Here is a 16,951-nt window from a genome sequence, read left to right as displayed (position 1 = left end):
TCAGAAGATCTGAGGGGTCTACTGGGGATGTAGGGATGGAGCAGGTCGGAGATATATGCGGGTGCTTGATGATGGATGCTTTATATGTTAATATAGTGTTATAGTGTCCACTATATTAATGTGTTTCTACCCCTTAAGTCCAGAAAAGGTGATTATTTTTATCTTCTAAAGTGTACAAGATGATTGTGCTAACGAGTTATCCTTTGTGCACTCAAACTGGTTCCTTTAATTTTCATGTCTGCACAAGTTATCTTGTTCACAAGAACATCACCGCTGTACGCAGGATAAAAATGATCACTTTGTGGGACATACTGTGCTCCTAAATTTTAACTCACTGCAGCATATTTTATCTATGTAAAGGATTTTTATTTATTCTGTTGCTGTTGCATTTTTTCCTAAACAGTCAGAGCTCCTGGTACTGTAATTTGGAGTACCATAAAACCCTTTCTGTTGCAAATTTCCTGGAACATTATGAAGCCTCTATTGAGAACCTTTTTCTCCTGCAGCTGCTATGAAACTGTTAATGATAACTTAAACATTAAATATTCAGAAGAAAACAAGGGGCTCCCCAGTTTTAAGAGATGACATGAATAGAGTTAGACTGTTCAGAAGAGCATTCTTTATTTAATCCGTAGAAGAATGCAGAGACATCTAAAGTCACCCACAAGATTAAAAAATCTATCGTTTTAGAAATATGCCTCTGAATACAAGCCCTGATTCCCACACTATACACATACAGAATTAACCTCAGGTTGTTGTCTGCGAGGGATGGCGTGATGAGGTACCTGCCAAGAAATGTCCTAGAAAACACAGTGTTGATAACATGTAGCAAAGGTTCAAGAATGATGAACAGTGCTTGTCATTCTTGGCGTTATCTCTTGAGATTCATGGCTACTGAACAGCCTGAGACCTTGACTGTCTGAAAAAACAACACAGCAGCTGTGAGAGAGGTGATGGGAGACAGAGTCACATCTTATGCCTCTATTCTGTTCTGGATCTTTTTTTCATGTTCCCACCTTCTAGTAGCAGAAACATAGAATACATTCATTAGGATAACCGGATGAGTTTTCATTCAGCTCTGTATATAGTTCTTTTTCCTGGTCTGAGGGTGAACATGACTGACTTAGTATTAACTGTCAACAACAATCCAACTGTGGAATGGCATAAAAAGATGTCATAGTAATCATAGTTCAACAGCATTGTAAATATATGTATTTACTGTTTGTCTAAGATTTAAATAAAGATTAGAGGCGCCAGCTTGTTAGCTTATCTAAGCTCAGAGTTAAGCTAAAAAGCTGCTAACAGAGGGAAACAGTTAGCAAAGCTCACAAGAGTGTGTCCAGAGCTTTTTGAGTGTGGGCACTGTCTCATGCAGGGTTGATGGGAAGTATTAGTGCACACACACAAATGAATAGTATGTATTTGGCATTCCTGTCTCAAATGATATCTTCTTCAACTACCCACATTTAAGTTTACAGACTCCTGCATGTATTTTTTCAACTTTGCAAAGAAACACAACAGAGAAGAAACATTTAAATCTTAAATGAGCTTAATTAGTTGATGACTCAAAAGACAATATTCACCAAAAGTTACAATTTGAAGTTAAAAAGTACTTTAATAATGCAGACACGCTCCTGCTCACTGTTTATCTGTCAACAATAAATTCACTGGCAGGTTAAGTCAGTGTGCAGGAGTTTTTTTAATGGACTGATTCCTCTCCAACACAAAGTATTTCCTAAAAATTCAAGTAGCGACAGAAAGAAAATGTTTCACATTGCAATGCAAAACAAGCTTCAAGCTGCCTGATTCAATCAAAGTTCCAATAGTTTCTTTTTTTAACTAAGTCAGTAACTAAGTCCGTAATTAAGTCCCAACTCTGACAAAGCAAAGAGCAAATCAGAGTTTATGATGTTATGACCTGGGGTGGCCAGGCAGATTTCAATGGGGGCTCCTGGCCAACCCTCTGGACAGGTCCCTGTCAGTTAAGTGCAAACTTTAAGGGAAAAAAATCAGCCCACCAACTCCTATAAAGCTCATTAAAATGATATGTCCTGCAATAAAATACAGAAGAATAAATGTGAATTCAAGTTTCACCAAAGTTCATGAGTCAAAAATTTTCGTGGGGTGGCAGTTTCTTAGAGTTTCCACTGGATGACTAACATCCACACTGTGAGGACATAAATTCAGAGAGTCACTGTGATGGCCAGGAAATAGTCTGGTTCATAGTCCAAAATAAAGGCATAGTTTGTCATTACTGTTAGGGTTGTCACTTTGTATTTCATATGGATGAGATAAAAAGGATATTTAAGTTAATTAGCAATGCTAGTAGGGATGTTATAGTTTTCAACCTTTAGATTTAGCTTCCATTTCTTTATGCCAGACTAATCTTCTTCTAGCTACAGCTTACTATGCAGCCTTGTGCAAATGCACACAAGTGGTCTGAATACTCTTGACTAACTCTTAGCTGAAGAGCAAGGCAGTTTATTTCTTATAATGCTGAACTTTTTTCAAAGTAGTAGCCCAGCTAGCAGGGAATGTTCCCACCACATTGGCTACCATTCCCTATAATTTCTGATTAAGGTAACAGCCAAGGTTTTGAGTGCAATATTCAAAGAACATCTTAAGGATGTTTATCGGTTTAAAAATGTTCCTTTTTTAAAAGTATTAATGACAGAAGAACATTTTGTCTTTAATATTCAGAGGATGTTTTGATAATACTATTAAGGAAAAATATTATTGAGTATTTTCTATAAAATGTTCCCATAATGTTACTTAACAAACAAAGAAGCAACTTTCTCAGAGTAACTTGTAAAACGTTTTCAGGATGTTTCTAACGCCTCAAATCTCTGAATGTTTTATCTAAGAATATTCTGATGATATTTAACTAGAACAAAGATAGAATGTTTTATCTTTAACATTCAATGGATGTTTTGATAACATTCTTTGGGTCACAGATTATTGAATGTTTTAGAGTAGGTTATCTGAGAACAAATCGTGAACATAAAGAAAACTTCCCGCTGAAAATGTTTCAAGAACAGTAGGGTGTAATATTGTCACTTAACATTTTATTAATGTTTTTAGAGAATGTTATCTGAAAACATCCTTTAAACACAAAGCAAACTTCCTGCTGAAAACATTACAGTAACATTCTGTAACATTAACAGAATGTTTTTGCTGAGAGCATCATCCTCATCATCCTCAAATAAGGAAATACTGCAATGTTCCTTTAAGGAGGAGAGGTTTCCAGCTGTCTTTAAACGAGGCACTTTACAATCTGTGTCTCATAACTGTGAAGTATTAGAATTTTAGCTCTCACCTTTCAGCCAGGGGCATCATTTATTGCAGACAGTGAATTCATGAGAAAAGTTAAAGAGCTACTCTTTAACCTTGAAACCTCTGATGCCTCACTGTCACATATCCAACTACCTTTTTCTTTCTTTCCATCCTTCCTGTTATCTGACTGGTGCGGAGGTGAGAAAGCCCCTTTCTGTGCAGGGAAACACCTCAAATAGAGCCCACTGTCTAAATCATCAAGGACACACGATAGTCCTTTTTTGGCAGCGTGATCCCCATTTAGTGAGAAGGGAAGGCGGGAGGATAAAACTCCTATCCTCATGAGTTTGACTGCACAGAAACACAAACAGACCGTGAACTATGTTGTTTGTGGATTTCTCCGTCTGTCGATCGTTGATGCTTTGCTGTACCGGGATGTGCGTGGCTCTGATCCCTCTCTGTAAGCCCACAAAAACAGGTCAGACTGCACAATCTACACTAACTAACCCCCTGCAAATATGTGCACCATTAGTCATGCTGTTTTATGCATAATGTCATGTTGTGGAGCTACTGTTGCATAGCTCCTCAATAAGTATGTTTTGAGCACAGGTTGTACTGTTTGCATGCTGTTTCTGCCTCCAGCTTTTACCTGTTCCTCAATTTAAAATGTAATTTGTTTATTTTGCATTTCTCTGAAAGGAGATCACCCCATGACCAGCACAACAGAGACAGGAGACGGGTTAGATGTAACAAATGGAGCGCACACCTTATCAACAAAGACCTCATCAGGCTCCACAGTTTCACAACCCCTTCCTAACCTCTCACCATGCTTTGTGGACGATGTGGTTGCAGAGTTATGTGACAGTGTTGGTGACAATGGTGAACTCACAAACGACACCATGACTCTGTTTGGAATCTGCACAGGATCTGAAAATTCCTCAGCCTCACTTTTAACAGAGCTTGCCAAAGAAACCAGCAGAAACCAGAGAAAGGGCTTGGAGGTTTGGCATCTATCTGGAGGTAATAGTTCCCTCTAACTGTAACTATTTCCCCTGCTTCTTTTTCTTAAAGCATGCTTTGTTTTCTCCATCAGAGCTCTTGTCAGAGGGAGATGAGACAGGATCACTCAAGCTGACCTTTGACCTCCCACATTCTCATTTGCTGAAGTCAAACCCCGTGCTGCTCTTAGATTTTGAAAGTCCCCTTCCAGGAGCAAACCTGGAGGTTACTTTCACCAGCCGTGCACTGCATCCTAGCACACAGGTAAAGAAAGGTGTGATGAGAATATTTCATGATTGAAAACTGCCCCAAGCTCACTAAATGATGTTGTCACATTTCTTTTTGTTGTTTTCCTGCTGTCGTTTGCAGACCGTGTGCATTTCAGGAGAAACACAATACATAATGCTGGCAGGAAAAGAATCAGAGGGCAAAGTCCAGCGTAAATGGAGGATTTCTGCTGAGACAAATCCCCCTGTTATGAGTAAGATTTAAAATGAGACAGACAAACATTTTTTATTTCATGTGCACTCTCCTCACACTTCCTCTATTTGTAGAGCAAAGGTTAAGAAACATCTTTATTGGTGGAAAATCAGGAAGTAACTTCAGCATGACTCCACTTCTGCTTTTCTCAAGGGAAAGAAGAACTGAAACAAGGTTGACTTAGCTTTTTTGTTCCCTTTTGTTTTTGATATTTTACCACACTCATTTCAGAGCAGTGGTAAGTCATTTTTACCCTCTTTTTTCAGATCTGCACATGTTTCGGGTTCATCCATGACCTCCTCCTTCCTCTGTGAGCTGAGGCGGTTCCTTGGTGATGTCCTGCCTCAGAGCCACCCTCCCTCCTCTTCCCTTCAGCTTGAATCCTTACAGTCCCTGCCTCCCCTGACCCTTGGCCTGTCCTCTAGTGAGACCCTGCTGGCAGGACTGATCAACTCCTCGGCCCTCACCATCTTCTCCTTCTCCAGCTGGGGCTCCAGGTTTCAGGTGCATCATGGAGAGTTGTCCCTGTCTCCTGCGCTGCTGGAGGAGCTCAGGCAGAGGTTGGAGCAGGCTATGGAGCAGATAACGACAGTGATAAGGGAGGAAGATGTGGGTCACAGAGCCATAGAGAAGCTGGGGAGGCTCAAAGAACACAGTGCATTCCCAAAGACACAACCTGCAGCAGGTGATGTGTGGCCAACATGAAAACAGGCAACTAAACAGCATTATCAGATTAAATCTCATCCAGAGATTTTGGATAACTTCAGGTTACTTTAACTGTTTAAAAACTCCTGTGAGGAAATGTATGTTTGTGTTGAATTTTGCACCCCCTGCTCAAAAACAACTTAGCTTTTTGCTGATCTTGTTCTGTGCTTGCAGTGTTTGCTTATGATAAATATCATCCTGCTCATACATTTAATTCACTGTTACACTTTAGAGTTGAAAATATACAAATACAGCCTTTTTCGGCAATCGCTTCTTTTGATAACTAAACAAAAATAATCAATCTTGTCTCCAGTGATCTGAGGGTTGATTTCTGGTTCATCTAGACACCACAGTAATCATTTCAGTCCATTTCATAAACAGTCCAACGCTCCTCATATGAGCTTTGAACATTACTGCAGACCATTCATTTTAACTGTTTAACCACATCAAGCTAACTTTGTCATATCTACACTACAACTGAGCTAACAACTTCAGCTGTTCACCCATCATCTCTTTGAGCTATTTTAACACTTTGTTCATCAGCTACTGTTAGTTCATGATTTCAGTTGTTTATATAGAAAGTTTATTCAACTTTTTCAACTATATGAAATTACTTATGGCCTTTCCAACTATTTATCCACTAACAATGTTTTATGCTAATGTCGCAGTTGTCTGTTGCTTTTAGCTAAGTATTTGTTTAAGCTGTGTTCAGCTCATACCTTTAAGCTATCTCAAGTGTATATCTATAACATCATTTAGGTCATGGTTTAAGTTGTTTACCTATTTTTTTTCACTATCTGTTTCAAATTAAAAGTTGAAAGTAATTTCTAGATATTTCAACAGTTTATCGGTTTATATAAGCTAGCTGTTTCAACAGTTGATCAGTTTCTGTTTTTAGCGTACTATTTAGCAAATAGATTTAAAACTACATTTGTTTGTTATTTGTTCGTCCAGTACTGTTGGATTTTTTTATGTTTAATAATTAAAAAACTTTAGCTATATTTCACATTATTATTTCAGTTCTTTAAATATATTGCTTTTAGCTAATATTTTCCACTATTTATATACTACTTTCAGTATTTCCTAAGTACTAATACATTCTCAATTGAAAACTTTTGGTCTACCTGGCTCAATCATCCTGCTTTTTAAAAATTAGAAATGTCTCAAGTAGAGCACTTGATGTAATTTAGATGTCTTTAATAAACAGTCCCCAGTTCTATTTTTCATGGATATCTCTGTTTCCCCTTCTGCATGTTACAGGAGAAAGCCAATACTGTGCGTTCCTGCTGCTGAAGGCTCTGCAGACAGTGGCCCGAGCGTATGAGGTGGAGAAGAGACTACGGGCCACCAGAGCTGGCCGCAACAACTCAATGGGCAACGTCTGTAGGCTGAAAAGCCTCACCGTGTCCCTTGAAAGAACTCTAGTGGGTCCAAACACTGCGAACATCAACAACTGCCATGGCTCCTGTGCCTTCCCCCTGGTCAACACCAACAACCACGCAGTTCTGCTCAACTTCCACATTGAGAGCGGGAATGTGGACGAGCGGGCGCCATGCTGTGTGCCAGTGGCCTACGAACACCTGGAGGTGGTCGACATGAACCAACATGGGACTTACCTCTCCATCAAACCAGATGTGGTGGCGAAGGAGTGTGGCTGCCGCTAAAGCAGTTTAACTCTATATCTGTGCACAGTCACTGAGCCTGTTTTGTAAGGGAAAACTGTCATCAATGCTGCTCTGATGGGATTTATTTATTCACACAGAAGTCATAGTAGCAGATGTTTATTCAATTAGGTTGCTTTAAGCTATGTACTCAGACAATGAATTATTTGTAGTAGAGGCACGCTGCACAGTATTCTGCATGATAAAAATATGACAACTGAATTGTAGATCAAAATAGGTCTTTGTCTTCAACAGAAGTTGCAAATCCTTCATTTTCTCAATCAAAGAAGTAATCTGAACAAAAATATGTTTATGACTCAAAAAAAAGGTGAGGTTTTACATTCTGTGTCTTCTTCAACTCTTGAAATTGAATTATATTGCTGACTTTATAGTGTCCTTTCATTTAGAAACCAGCTGCTTTTTTGATCCTTCATTTGTTCAATAAACATTGTATCTAGATCATTCTTTAATTTTGGGCTTCAGGACTACTTTGCTGCTCATAGGCTTTTTACGTCTTCTTATCACTCCAACTTCTTCAGCTCCCCACCAACCCATAAAGCTGTCCCATGGGGAAATCTGGAGCTGACAGCAGGAAACAAAACATAGTGTGATTAAAAAAATATATTTGTCACATATATTTGACACACCCATATATACAAATTTAACAAAAACATCACAAATTCACTCACTTGAAAATGATAGATCATTGTACACTATTTTGGTTTGATATAAATTATTACAGAGACAGAAAATACCTGAGTTATTAATCCATCTTGCAGACTTCCAATAAAAGACCCTGTCTCCTCAACAAAAGAGTCTATAGCCTCTGGAAAACCAAAAAAAAATTATTCTCGAACTGAGAAAGAGTTTACAAAAAAAGGCATCTTGCAATTGTGGTATTTAAAATAAATTAAGTAATATTAGATGCAGAGGTATTAATGTACAATACATTCTTCGTATTAACACAACAATGGTAAAACACAAGCATTACTTCAACACTGTCAATATTACTGTTTATTTTGTATTCTTACTCAAAGAGTTAATTCAGATATAAGTGAAGTAACGGTACTCACCATGCAGCTCATTGACCCCTGAGCTCACCAGCAGTACCACCAGTGCCACCACTATACAGCGGTTCATAGTTAATCCCTTCCATGGGTTTGGGACATCGCTCAAATTTTCAATGGACAGAATTCTTTCGTAAGACACTGCGGACAAATGAAAACAGAGTCAGATGCATGTATTATAGCTGCAGTTTGCATTAAATACACTTTATTATTGATTATGAAATATTTCTTACTTGTGATGTTTTAAGATATTTCAACTTTGGCTCCCAATGTGCTGCAGGTTGAGGTTGAGTTGGATCTGGAATGAAGCTAGAAATGATAAACCTTTTATTGGATTACAACACCTGAACATTGATATGTTTCTAAAGTGCATGAACTACCATGAACAGTGTACAGTCTCTCTGACTGTAGGTGACTGTTAGTCATAGACTGGCATTGCTGCAGCTTGAAATAGGCATCTACAGCTGCTTAAAAAAGACAAATAGGATTTAAATAATTAAGTTGAATGTTATAGGAAAAAGGGAACTTACCTGATTGACAACATCAGTTGTATCTCCCCACTGAAGCAAAGGTTAATGTGGTTGTGATGATAGTGATTTCTCTTCTGAAGGAAGTGTTTTAAACACCCTGCACCACGCTCACTGCTCCATGATTGACAGGCACAGATGGAAGATGTTGAAAAAAGGAAAACAGTCATAGCGTGGACTGACACTGTTGATACTCTCGGGAGAGCTACAGTGACAAGCATTAGTCTATTTCCTTTAGGATAACACAATACAACATCAACAGTTCAACCAGCTGTCACTTGTAAGGAGTAGCTTAATACTGTTGAACACCTACTGCCAGTGGGATTACAATACAGTGTTGAAAAATGATATAAAGTATAAAAATACATTTAGCAATATGAAGTACTTGAAGTAGCCCAATGGAGTATTTCTAATTTTATTTCAACTCAACTTTATTTATATAGCACTTTTCATACATATAAACATGCAGCCCAAAGTGCTTCACAGAATAAAATAGAGACAGAAAACAACAGCAATGGTAAAATTATAAAACACATGATTATAAATAAAATACTTAAAAATAAAATAAAATAAAATCAACACAGTAAAATTAATAAAATAAATAAGAGTGGAAATAAAAGTTAAAAATAAGGTAGCATTGACAAGATCAGATGACTACAGGAAATAGATAGATAAATAATTGAATACATAAGATAAATAAATGTTAAAGCAATGATTCAAATAATAAGAATAATGCAGTCCAGGACTAAAAATAAATTACTCCAAATTCAAAGCTAGATTAAAAAGGTAAGTCTTAAGTTCCATATAGAAAAACAACAAATTTGGGGGGAGATTTCATATTCCTGTTTTTATGAATAAAGAATTTTGAGAGGTACAGGATTATGTTACAGCAGATTTCATCACTTTTATTTTTTAATATCAAACCAAAAGTTATTTCATTTATTGAAAAGGAAATTTGAATGGATTTAATTCTCACTTTTAACCATTCATGGATATCAGTCCAGAAGGACAAGTTCAGCCAAGTACCCTCTTGTGTGGCTGAGAAAAATGTTCAGGAAATAATATGGGAAAAAAACATGAATAAATCTATGCATGTGGTTTTACAGTGCCATAATAACATTGAAATGAAAGATGAAACAAATGATATGCTTTTGTAGTGCAATATTTTGAGAAACAATTAAAGATTGAGGCAGCTAGAACCTTGGTGGCCCAAGGAGCACACCGATTTATTTCTGTCAAACAAGAAGCATTTCAACCACCTGTCCATTGTTATCTTCCTGGCCGCGCTTTAAATTAGCATACAAATGTACGTGATCGCTTGCTGAACAATTGACGGCAACAGACGGAGGCCATCTAGTCCCAGCGGTTTTGCAAACAATATATTTTATGAATGAATATGCTCAATTTGGAAATAGTGCCCTATTTGGTGTTGCACTGAAATAAAAATTAAATGCTGTTGATAAAGTTGTTTCTAATCAGATTTTATTTTAACTTGTTGTGATCAAGCGGCAACCTCCGGCCTAAAAGTATGAGTCCAATGTGGAAGTGTTAAAAACTGCAGTTCATCAGGGATCCACTTGAGGCTGGCTCCGGAAGTACAGGAAACCACATACACACAGCAATTTCGAAGATATTGAGATTACGAGTCTTCCAATGAGAGGCACAGCTGACTTGATTGGCAGGCAGTATGTAAACAATGTTACAATGGATACATGCAGGATCTCCGGACACAGACAGGAACAAAAATAGTAAAAACACCACTGAAAAAGTAGCCAGTATGGTGTCGATGGCCAACAAATGAGTCATTAAAAATCTTGACCGGCTACAAATACAAAGATAACTAAACAGATATAAAAAAAAGTCGAAAAAAAAGAACAACGAAGAGAGAGCTGCTGCAACAAACAGCCACTGGAGCGGCGCTAAGCAACGGAAAAATGGTATATTATTATATATATATAAATATTGCTGCTGTCGAGCTAGTGTGAGGTAAAGAGGCAGGCTTTGAGCCTCTTCGCCAACAACTACAGTGATCCCGCCTGTCAATCAAGTCAGCTGTGCCTCTCATTGGAAGACTCGTAATCTCAACATCTTCGAAATTGCCACGTTAGAAAAAAATTCACCCCCGTACAGTGTTTGCCGATCAAGAAATGAGCTATCCAGACTTCACTCATCTTTTGAACCAGGCTGTAAACATGTTTATTTCTGCTGTAAAGATTGCCTTTTTTTAATTGGTGTGTATGTGGTTTCTGGTGCCAGCCTCAAGCGGATCCTTGATGAACTACAGTTTTTAGCACTTCCACATTGGACTCATATTTTTAGACTGGAGGTTGCCGCTCGTGAGATACATCGTTCTTAATTTTCTGTTGGTTTTTTTTGTCAAATTTATGTAAAATATAATTCCTGTTCTGTCTATCTGGGAATAGTATTTCATTAAGATTGCTTCTTATCAATTTATTATTACATTTTTTTTTTTATCTAGGAGAATGTTTCCTAAAGTAACTGCGTCATATTTTCCCCCTCACACGTCATGCTGGATAAGACACTCCCCCTGACAAACACTGCATACTGCTGCCTCCAGCCAAAGCCCAACACAAGGCGAGAGGGAGGACAGAGCGAGCAGCTGGTGCGGACGCTGGCCGGATGGTTAAATCTAACCTACAGACGATTTTGAATAGTCATTGTTTTGTTAGAGAAAAAGAGAGAAACTTAACCGAGATGCCTGTCATTGAGCAGTCCAGTAATAAACCTGAAAGTGAAAGGTATGTTGTTACAGTCGCTGCGAGTTGTTAGCAAGCTAAGCTAAGCTAAGCTAAGGTTCAGAATCTGCGGCCTAGTTAACAGGCGCGTTTAAAGGAGCAGTCCGCAACAAACCCCGTGTTTCTTGTTTACATAACAGGATTATTTTATTGCACATATCCGAAATACGATTAAGCAGTCACTTAAAAAACAGGTTCGTGTCTTATAAGAAGCTAAAAAACCATATTTGAATACCCCTGAATAATAAAAACGTGTCGTTAATTTATGACATTTTTAGAACATTTGTTTTAAGCTAACCTACAAGCTAATATGTGAACATAGATCTGCTGGTTAAATGCTAAATGTCTCACTAACTATCATTGAAAGGGTCGTGTTTGCATTTTTAATTAATTAACACCATGCGCAATATGTTCATTAAACGACTACATGGCTGTATTTTTCCTTTATGTATTCACCGCCTGCGTTTAACTGCACATGTTTGCAATCAAGGTATCATTAAACTTGCATTGTCTTATTTTTTTTGCAATTGTAGAGTAAACAACAAAATGTTAAATGATTCAATTCTCATTATGATAATATTTGAGCCTCAGAACAGTTACATAACGTTATGTAAAATCAGCATTACGCCAACACACGTAGTTAAATGATGATGGCTGAATTCATCATCTGAAGATACATGGGGTTGTTTTTTTGCACCTTAACATCGAGCTCGGGTAATGTTTGCATTGTGTGCCTCGTTTGAAACGATTCATGATATATTGCCAAGTCAAAATGGTTCAACATTTAAGCTTACTGTTAGCTTTAACCTGAATTATAAACCTGATCACAGCCATTGTGAAGGGAATATATGAGATTGAATGGCTTGTTTGCTCTGTCGATTGTTGACTAGAAAAGCCTCACAGAGGACATTCATCCTGCAGAAATGGGTCATATGTTGAAAAAACCCCAAAAAACAACCATTCAGCAGAGTGTTTTTTAACCCCAGTCGTGTCCTGACAGGATTTTGGTCGAGGCTGTTTGCCACACTGTTGTGAAGGACTCGTAGGAAATTTCCACTGCACAGCAAAGGGGGGTGGCATGAAGAATGAGGAGTCCAATAATGACACATTGTACACAGAAGATGTCTGTTGTCTTTAGATCTGCACTTATATTCATTCATTTATATACAATTCGATTATTTAATCCACCTTGGGGATTATAAATTGATGAAAATATTATTATGCAAGACTCCAATGATGCATATTGTCGTTCGATGGTGTAAAATGTGTTTGTATAAGAATTATATACATATTCGGCAGCTGTGTTTTTGAGCAGAGGCCTTTTTTAAAAAGAAAATATTCACAGTTAATAATCCTGCAGCGCACAATGAGATTAGAGATTATAACAGTGGGTTGTCCAGTTTATTATCACTAACAGTATGAGGTCTAGCAAGATGCGAGTGTTGTTTCAGAATGTTTTCGTACATTCCCGAGGTGCTCTTGTGCAAGAAGCAGCTCAAGACTCACAGCTCATGTGACTGGTTCTGTATTTGTGTTGCTGTTTGTTCGTGCGGATGTGTGGATTAAAGAAAAGAAAAAACAGAATGAAGAGGTGGATTAACAAAGCCTACTGCTGTGCCGATTTTAAATGAACAAATGGAAGATTTAATGTGAAGATGCTAATTGGCTGTTTTGCATAATCTGATAATGGGATTTAGGTGACCTGCGTTAGTTGCACAACCAGGCAATGGGCTTTGTGTTACATGTTCTTCTCAGTGAGCCCAAGTTATGGTGAGAGTGACAATAGTCCTCATTTGATTCTCACACATCTGCCCCAGATATGGCATAGCAGTGGCATTTGCGTAAGAGCATCTGTGAGTGCGTGTGTTGCTGTGGGAGTCGAGCTGCCGCTGCTGCTGCCTCTAATAGCTTGTGTTCCAGATCGGCGCTGAGAATAGGCTTTACTCTCAACACTGTAAATATATGCAGCCGCACAAACAGACCTCTGCGCAAGCAAGCCGAGCTAATTCTATAGAGCACACTGGCTTGGCCCAGCCTCTGAATTAAAATGGCTGATCTCACTTGCCTAACTGGTGTTTGTTCCTGCCTGTTTGAAACTGGAGCAACGCAGGAGGGCTGAAGTAGGCTAATGGTTAAACAAACTGAACCTGCTCCTCTGGCAGACCCTGCTCTGTAAATCACGGGACAAGCCTGAAGTTGTCTGACAGAAACTGAGGCACGCAGAGATTTGTCTTAGGACGTTAAACATTGATACATTTTCTAAGAAGAGGCAGAGATGGGGGGGATGGTATGGCTCTGTAAGATGAAGGTAGAACAGGTCCTGAGGGGTTGTTGAAAACGACTGATTGATTGCTGACACACTAAACGAGGACATTTTTCCTCAAAATGAGTCATCAGTTATGTGATGCACTGACGTGTGCTCCTGCTCCTTCTGTTAGTGTGCCACAGACCCGTGCATAAACATGGACATGTAATGATTGAACTTCAGATCTGTCATTTTAGAGATCAGTTACTAATCCCAGTAATAAGTGCCAAGCAAGCTGTTTATATGAGCAGTTTGGTTTGTGCTAGAATCCAGTTAACAATGCCCCCTTCCATATGTATGTTTGTTTCTCCCACCAGTATCTCCAATCCCAGGAGGTGCTCCCGCTGTTGCAGTAACCCGTGTCCGGGGCCTCTGTGGTGCTCCTGATGCCCCTCTCCCACCCCTGAAGATCCCAGGTGGGCGAGGGAATGACCAGCGGGATCGCAATCTTTCAGCTAAGCTATTCTATTCTGTAAGTACAAGGACTTTTTGAATAAGTTTTTAAAATATGATTTGAATCACAAGATGTTCACTTACAGTATAAGACCAGTGATAACACAGCTTTTTATATCGCTCGTGCATTTGACTAAGCTGCAGTAGTTAGTTATGTGATCTATATAACTTATGAGTCAAATTAGCGCTGACCTAATCATTTCCTTTTTAGAACTCCCTTCCTTTCGTCACTGAACTTGAGTAGTCACAGAAGCTGTTTCAACATTCTGACTGCTTTTCTTTCTGAAATCTGTAAACTGTGTTTTTAATACGAGACGTGTCTCTCTCTCCTCTTTCCCTCTCTGATCACTAGGATACTCAGTTGCTGGTTCTTGAGGAACCTCCCCCTGCAAACAGCAGAGTGCGCTTCTTGCTCTTTGAGCCCCGTCGCACTGAAGGCAAGCACTGTGTTTGGAGGGCGGCGCTGAAAGGAGGGAACCTTTATGTGGAGATCCCTCCTGGAGCTTTGCCCGAGGGCAGCAAAGACAGGTCGGTCGACATCGCTTTTTGTAACCCTTAAAAAAGAGAAGTCTTCAAACTTTTGAAGTTAAATATTTATTTCACCACTGAAAGAAGACAAAGACGATATTCATTTGCTGTAGTTGAAATGTATATATAAATATAAATGACATCCTTCCTGTAAAACATTGACTCATCTTGTGTTCTTTATTTTTCACAGTTTCGCTCTTCTGCTGGAATTTGCAGAAGAACAGCTGCAGGTCAATCATGTGTTCATCTGTTTCCACAAGAACCGTGACGATAGAGGTGAGCCAACAACAATACAAGTTATTCTATATATTCTCCAGTTACACATTTATAGTAGTTGAATCATTTGTGAAATGTACAGTAATGATAAAGTCAAAAGATCTAGTTTTCTGATGTTTTTATACAAGTTTTGAACTTGAGGATTACTTTTGTCATGGGCTTCAACGATGTTAGGGTTAGGGAGATAGCGTGGTTCATGCACTACTTTGTACAGATAGTAGTGACCGCTACATTATTATTACATTAGACAATCAAATGCTTTTATTACACCGATGAAGAACTATTAAGTAACACTAGGAACAGGAGAAACTGAGTTTGATGATAACTCTGGAACAGCAATAATGTTCCTGGCTCAATTTGACCCGGGGCATATTCAATTATCCAAAAGTGTCAGAACCCCAAAAAAAACCCAATAAACATTTTTTTAAATCTTATTTTTAACTCCATTACTGACAATTTAAATCCAGATTTAGTCCATTGGTGTTCTTTAATTCTCACAGGTCATGGTTCTATGAGGAGAACTCACTCCTTTATATTAAAATTAATGTTAAAACTTGTTTTAATGTACACTGGAAAGACCTAAATATAAATACAATAGTTTTACATGACATAGATTTTTGTTTATTTATTTTAAATTTTGAATCTTTTTATTTGTATGAAGTGATGATGATAAATTAACACGACTCCTCTTCTGTCACATGCTCCCCAGATTTTTATGCTGCATTTAGCTGGTTTGGAAAACATATCGTGCCTAAAATAGACTTTAAAAAGCAACATAACAGGAGGGTTAAACAGCTTTACTAGTTACATGTTCTTCTCTAGCATAGAGTCAATGATAACAAGCATGTCAGACCTGCCTCTAACTTCTGTCAAAAACCATCATTCTAAATATTCAAAGGGATTTAACTTTGTGTGTGAAAAATGTGAGACTCATATCTGTTCACACCCTGTTTGTCCTCAGCTCCCTTGCTCCGTACATTCAGTTTCCTGGGCTTTGAGATTGTGAGACCGGGTCATCCCCTCGTCCCTTCCCGCCCTGACGCTTTCTTCATGGCTTACAGCATCGAGCGGGACTCCTCTGACGATGATTAAAGACGCTGAGCAGTTACAGATGTTTCTTCTTATTGCAACCCATGCCCGCTCATCTTTATAATTTCTTGAAGAGGAATATATTATCCAAGTTAAAGTTGAGGTTTCCTGTGAGATTGCGTTGTGTTGTTTTACTTTTACCTATCATGTGCTGTGTTTCAATGATATTTGCACTAGGGTAAGATGTTAACATACCAGGAATGTAGAGCAAACGCCCATGTGATATCTGGGTAGTGTGTCCTCACCTCTGTATTACTCCCTCTGATGTGTAGTGATTTCCTCCGATACACCCACCCTGATGATCATCTCCACAGTGTGATATTTATGATAAATCTAAATTCATCTTACTTGTGTAAGTAGGTATGTTTTTCATAGTAATTATCATTTGATTCTCCTATTTGTATTAATTTTTAATGTGTGCATGATTTTTATTTGTTGCTTTGATTGACTTGATAGAAATCTGCATGTTGTAACTACTAAATAAAAGAACTCACCTTACAAAGTGGAGTCTGTTGTTTTTGTTAAGTTGGAGATAAGGTGTCAGTAAGCCTCAAAAAACCTTTTACTTATGATTTGTCATTTTCTCAAGCTGATACTAAAGTCTTAATTCTTGTTTAATTTTCTAGTAACTAGTCGGCTGTCAAAGCATCCCATGGGCGTGCTGGTATTTCTCAGAGTTCTGAATGACAAGTTTGCAGTGTTCACACAAAACATTCAACATGTGGAGAAGAGGATGCACACTGTCAGTTCTCTTGATGTTATTTGTTGTGTTGCACTGAAACAAAAAGTGAGAAGAATGAAAAAAGGGTTCAAGGAAAGTTGAAACCTCTCC

The 16,951-nt window shown here is 38.3% G+C and overlaps 2 protein-coding genes and 1 long non-coding RNA gene across 4 annotated transcripts; 2 read left to right on the top strand and 1 right to left on the bottom strand.

Annotated features, from left to right (window-relative positions):
- The first annotated feature begins 3,463 nt into the window (after positions 1 to 3,463).
- Positions 3,464 to 7,588, top strand: amh (anti-Mullerian hormone). Its single transcript, XM_034674731.1, has 7 exons — positions 3,464 to 3,751; positions 3,973 to 4,293; positions 4,367 to 4,536; positions 4,642 to 4,753; positions 4,827 to 4,926; positions 5,019 to 5,437; positions 6,718 to 7,588. The coding sequence occupies exons 1-7, from the start codon at positions 3,655 to 3,657 to the stop codon at positions 7,119 to 7,121; spliced, it is 1,623 nt and encodes a 540-aa protein (XP_034530622.1). The 5' UTR covers positions 3,464 to 3,654; the 3' UTR covers positions 7,122 to 7,588.
- On the bottom strand, positions 7,223 to 9,968 carry LOC117806068. 2 transcript variants are annotated; one of them, XR_004629593.1, is made up of 6 exons: positions 9,689 to 9,968; positions 8,716 to 8,826; positions 8,419 to 8,494; positions 8,192 to 8,326; positions 7,874 to 7,944; positions 7,223 to 7,700 (listed from the first exon to the last, which is right to left on the bottom strand). It is a non-coding gene; the product is annotated as an uncharacterized LOC117806068 (long non-coding RNA). The 2 variants fall into 2 exon arrangements; XR_004629591.1 differs by lacking the exon at positions 9,689 to 9,968 and having other exon boundaries at positions 8,716 to 8,916.
- Positions 9,969 to 11,269: 1,301 nt separating this feature from the next.
- Positions 11,270 to 16,621, top strand: oaz1a (ornithine decarboxylase antizyme 1a). The gene is given in 6 exon segments (XM_034700268.1): positions 11,270 to 11,471; positions 14,091 to 14,157; positions 14,159 to 14,245; positions 14,579 to 14,754; positions 14,945 to 15,030; positions 15,992 to 16,621. Coding segments are annotated over 6 exon segments (666 nt in total). The 5' UTR covers positions 11,270 to 11,352; the 3' UTR covers positions 16,123 to 16,621.
- The last annotated feature ends 330 nt before the right edge of the window (positions 16,622 to 16,951 follow it).

This window comes from Notolabrus celidotus, chromosome 2, assembly GCF_009762535.1.
Source record: "Notolabrus celidotus isolate fNotCel1 chromosome 2, fNotCel1.pri, whole genome shotgun sequence".
NCBI lineage: Eukaryota > Metazoa > Chordata > Actinopteri > Labriformes > Labridae > Notolabrus > Notolabrus celidotus.
Note: the sequence above shows the minus strand (reverse complement) of the source record. Positions and strands in the feature narration are given on the sequence as shown.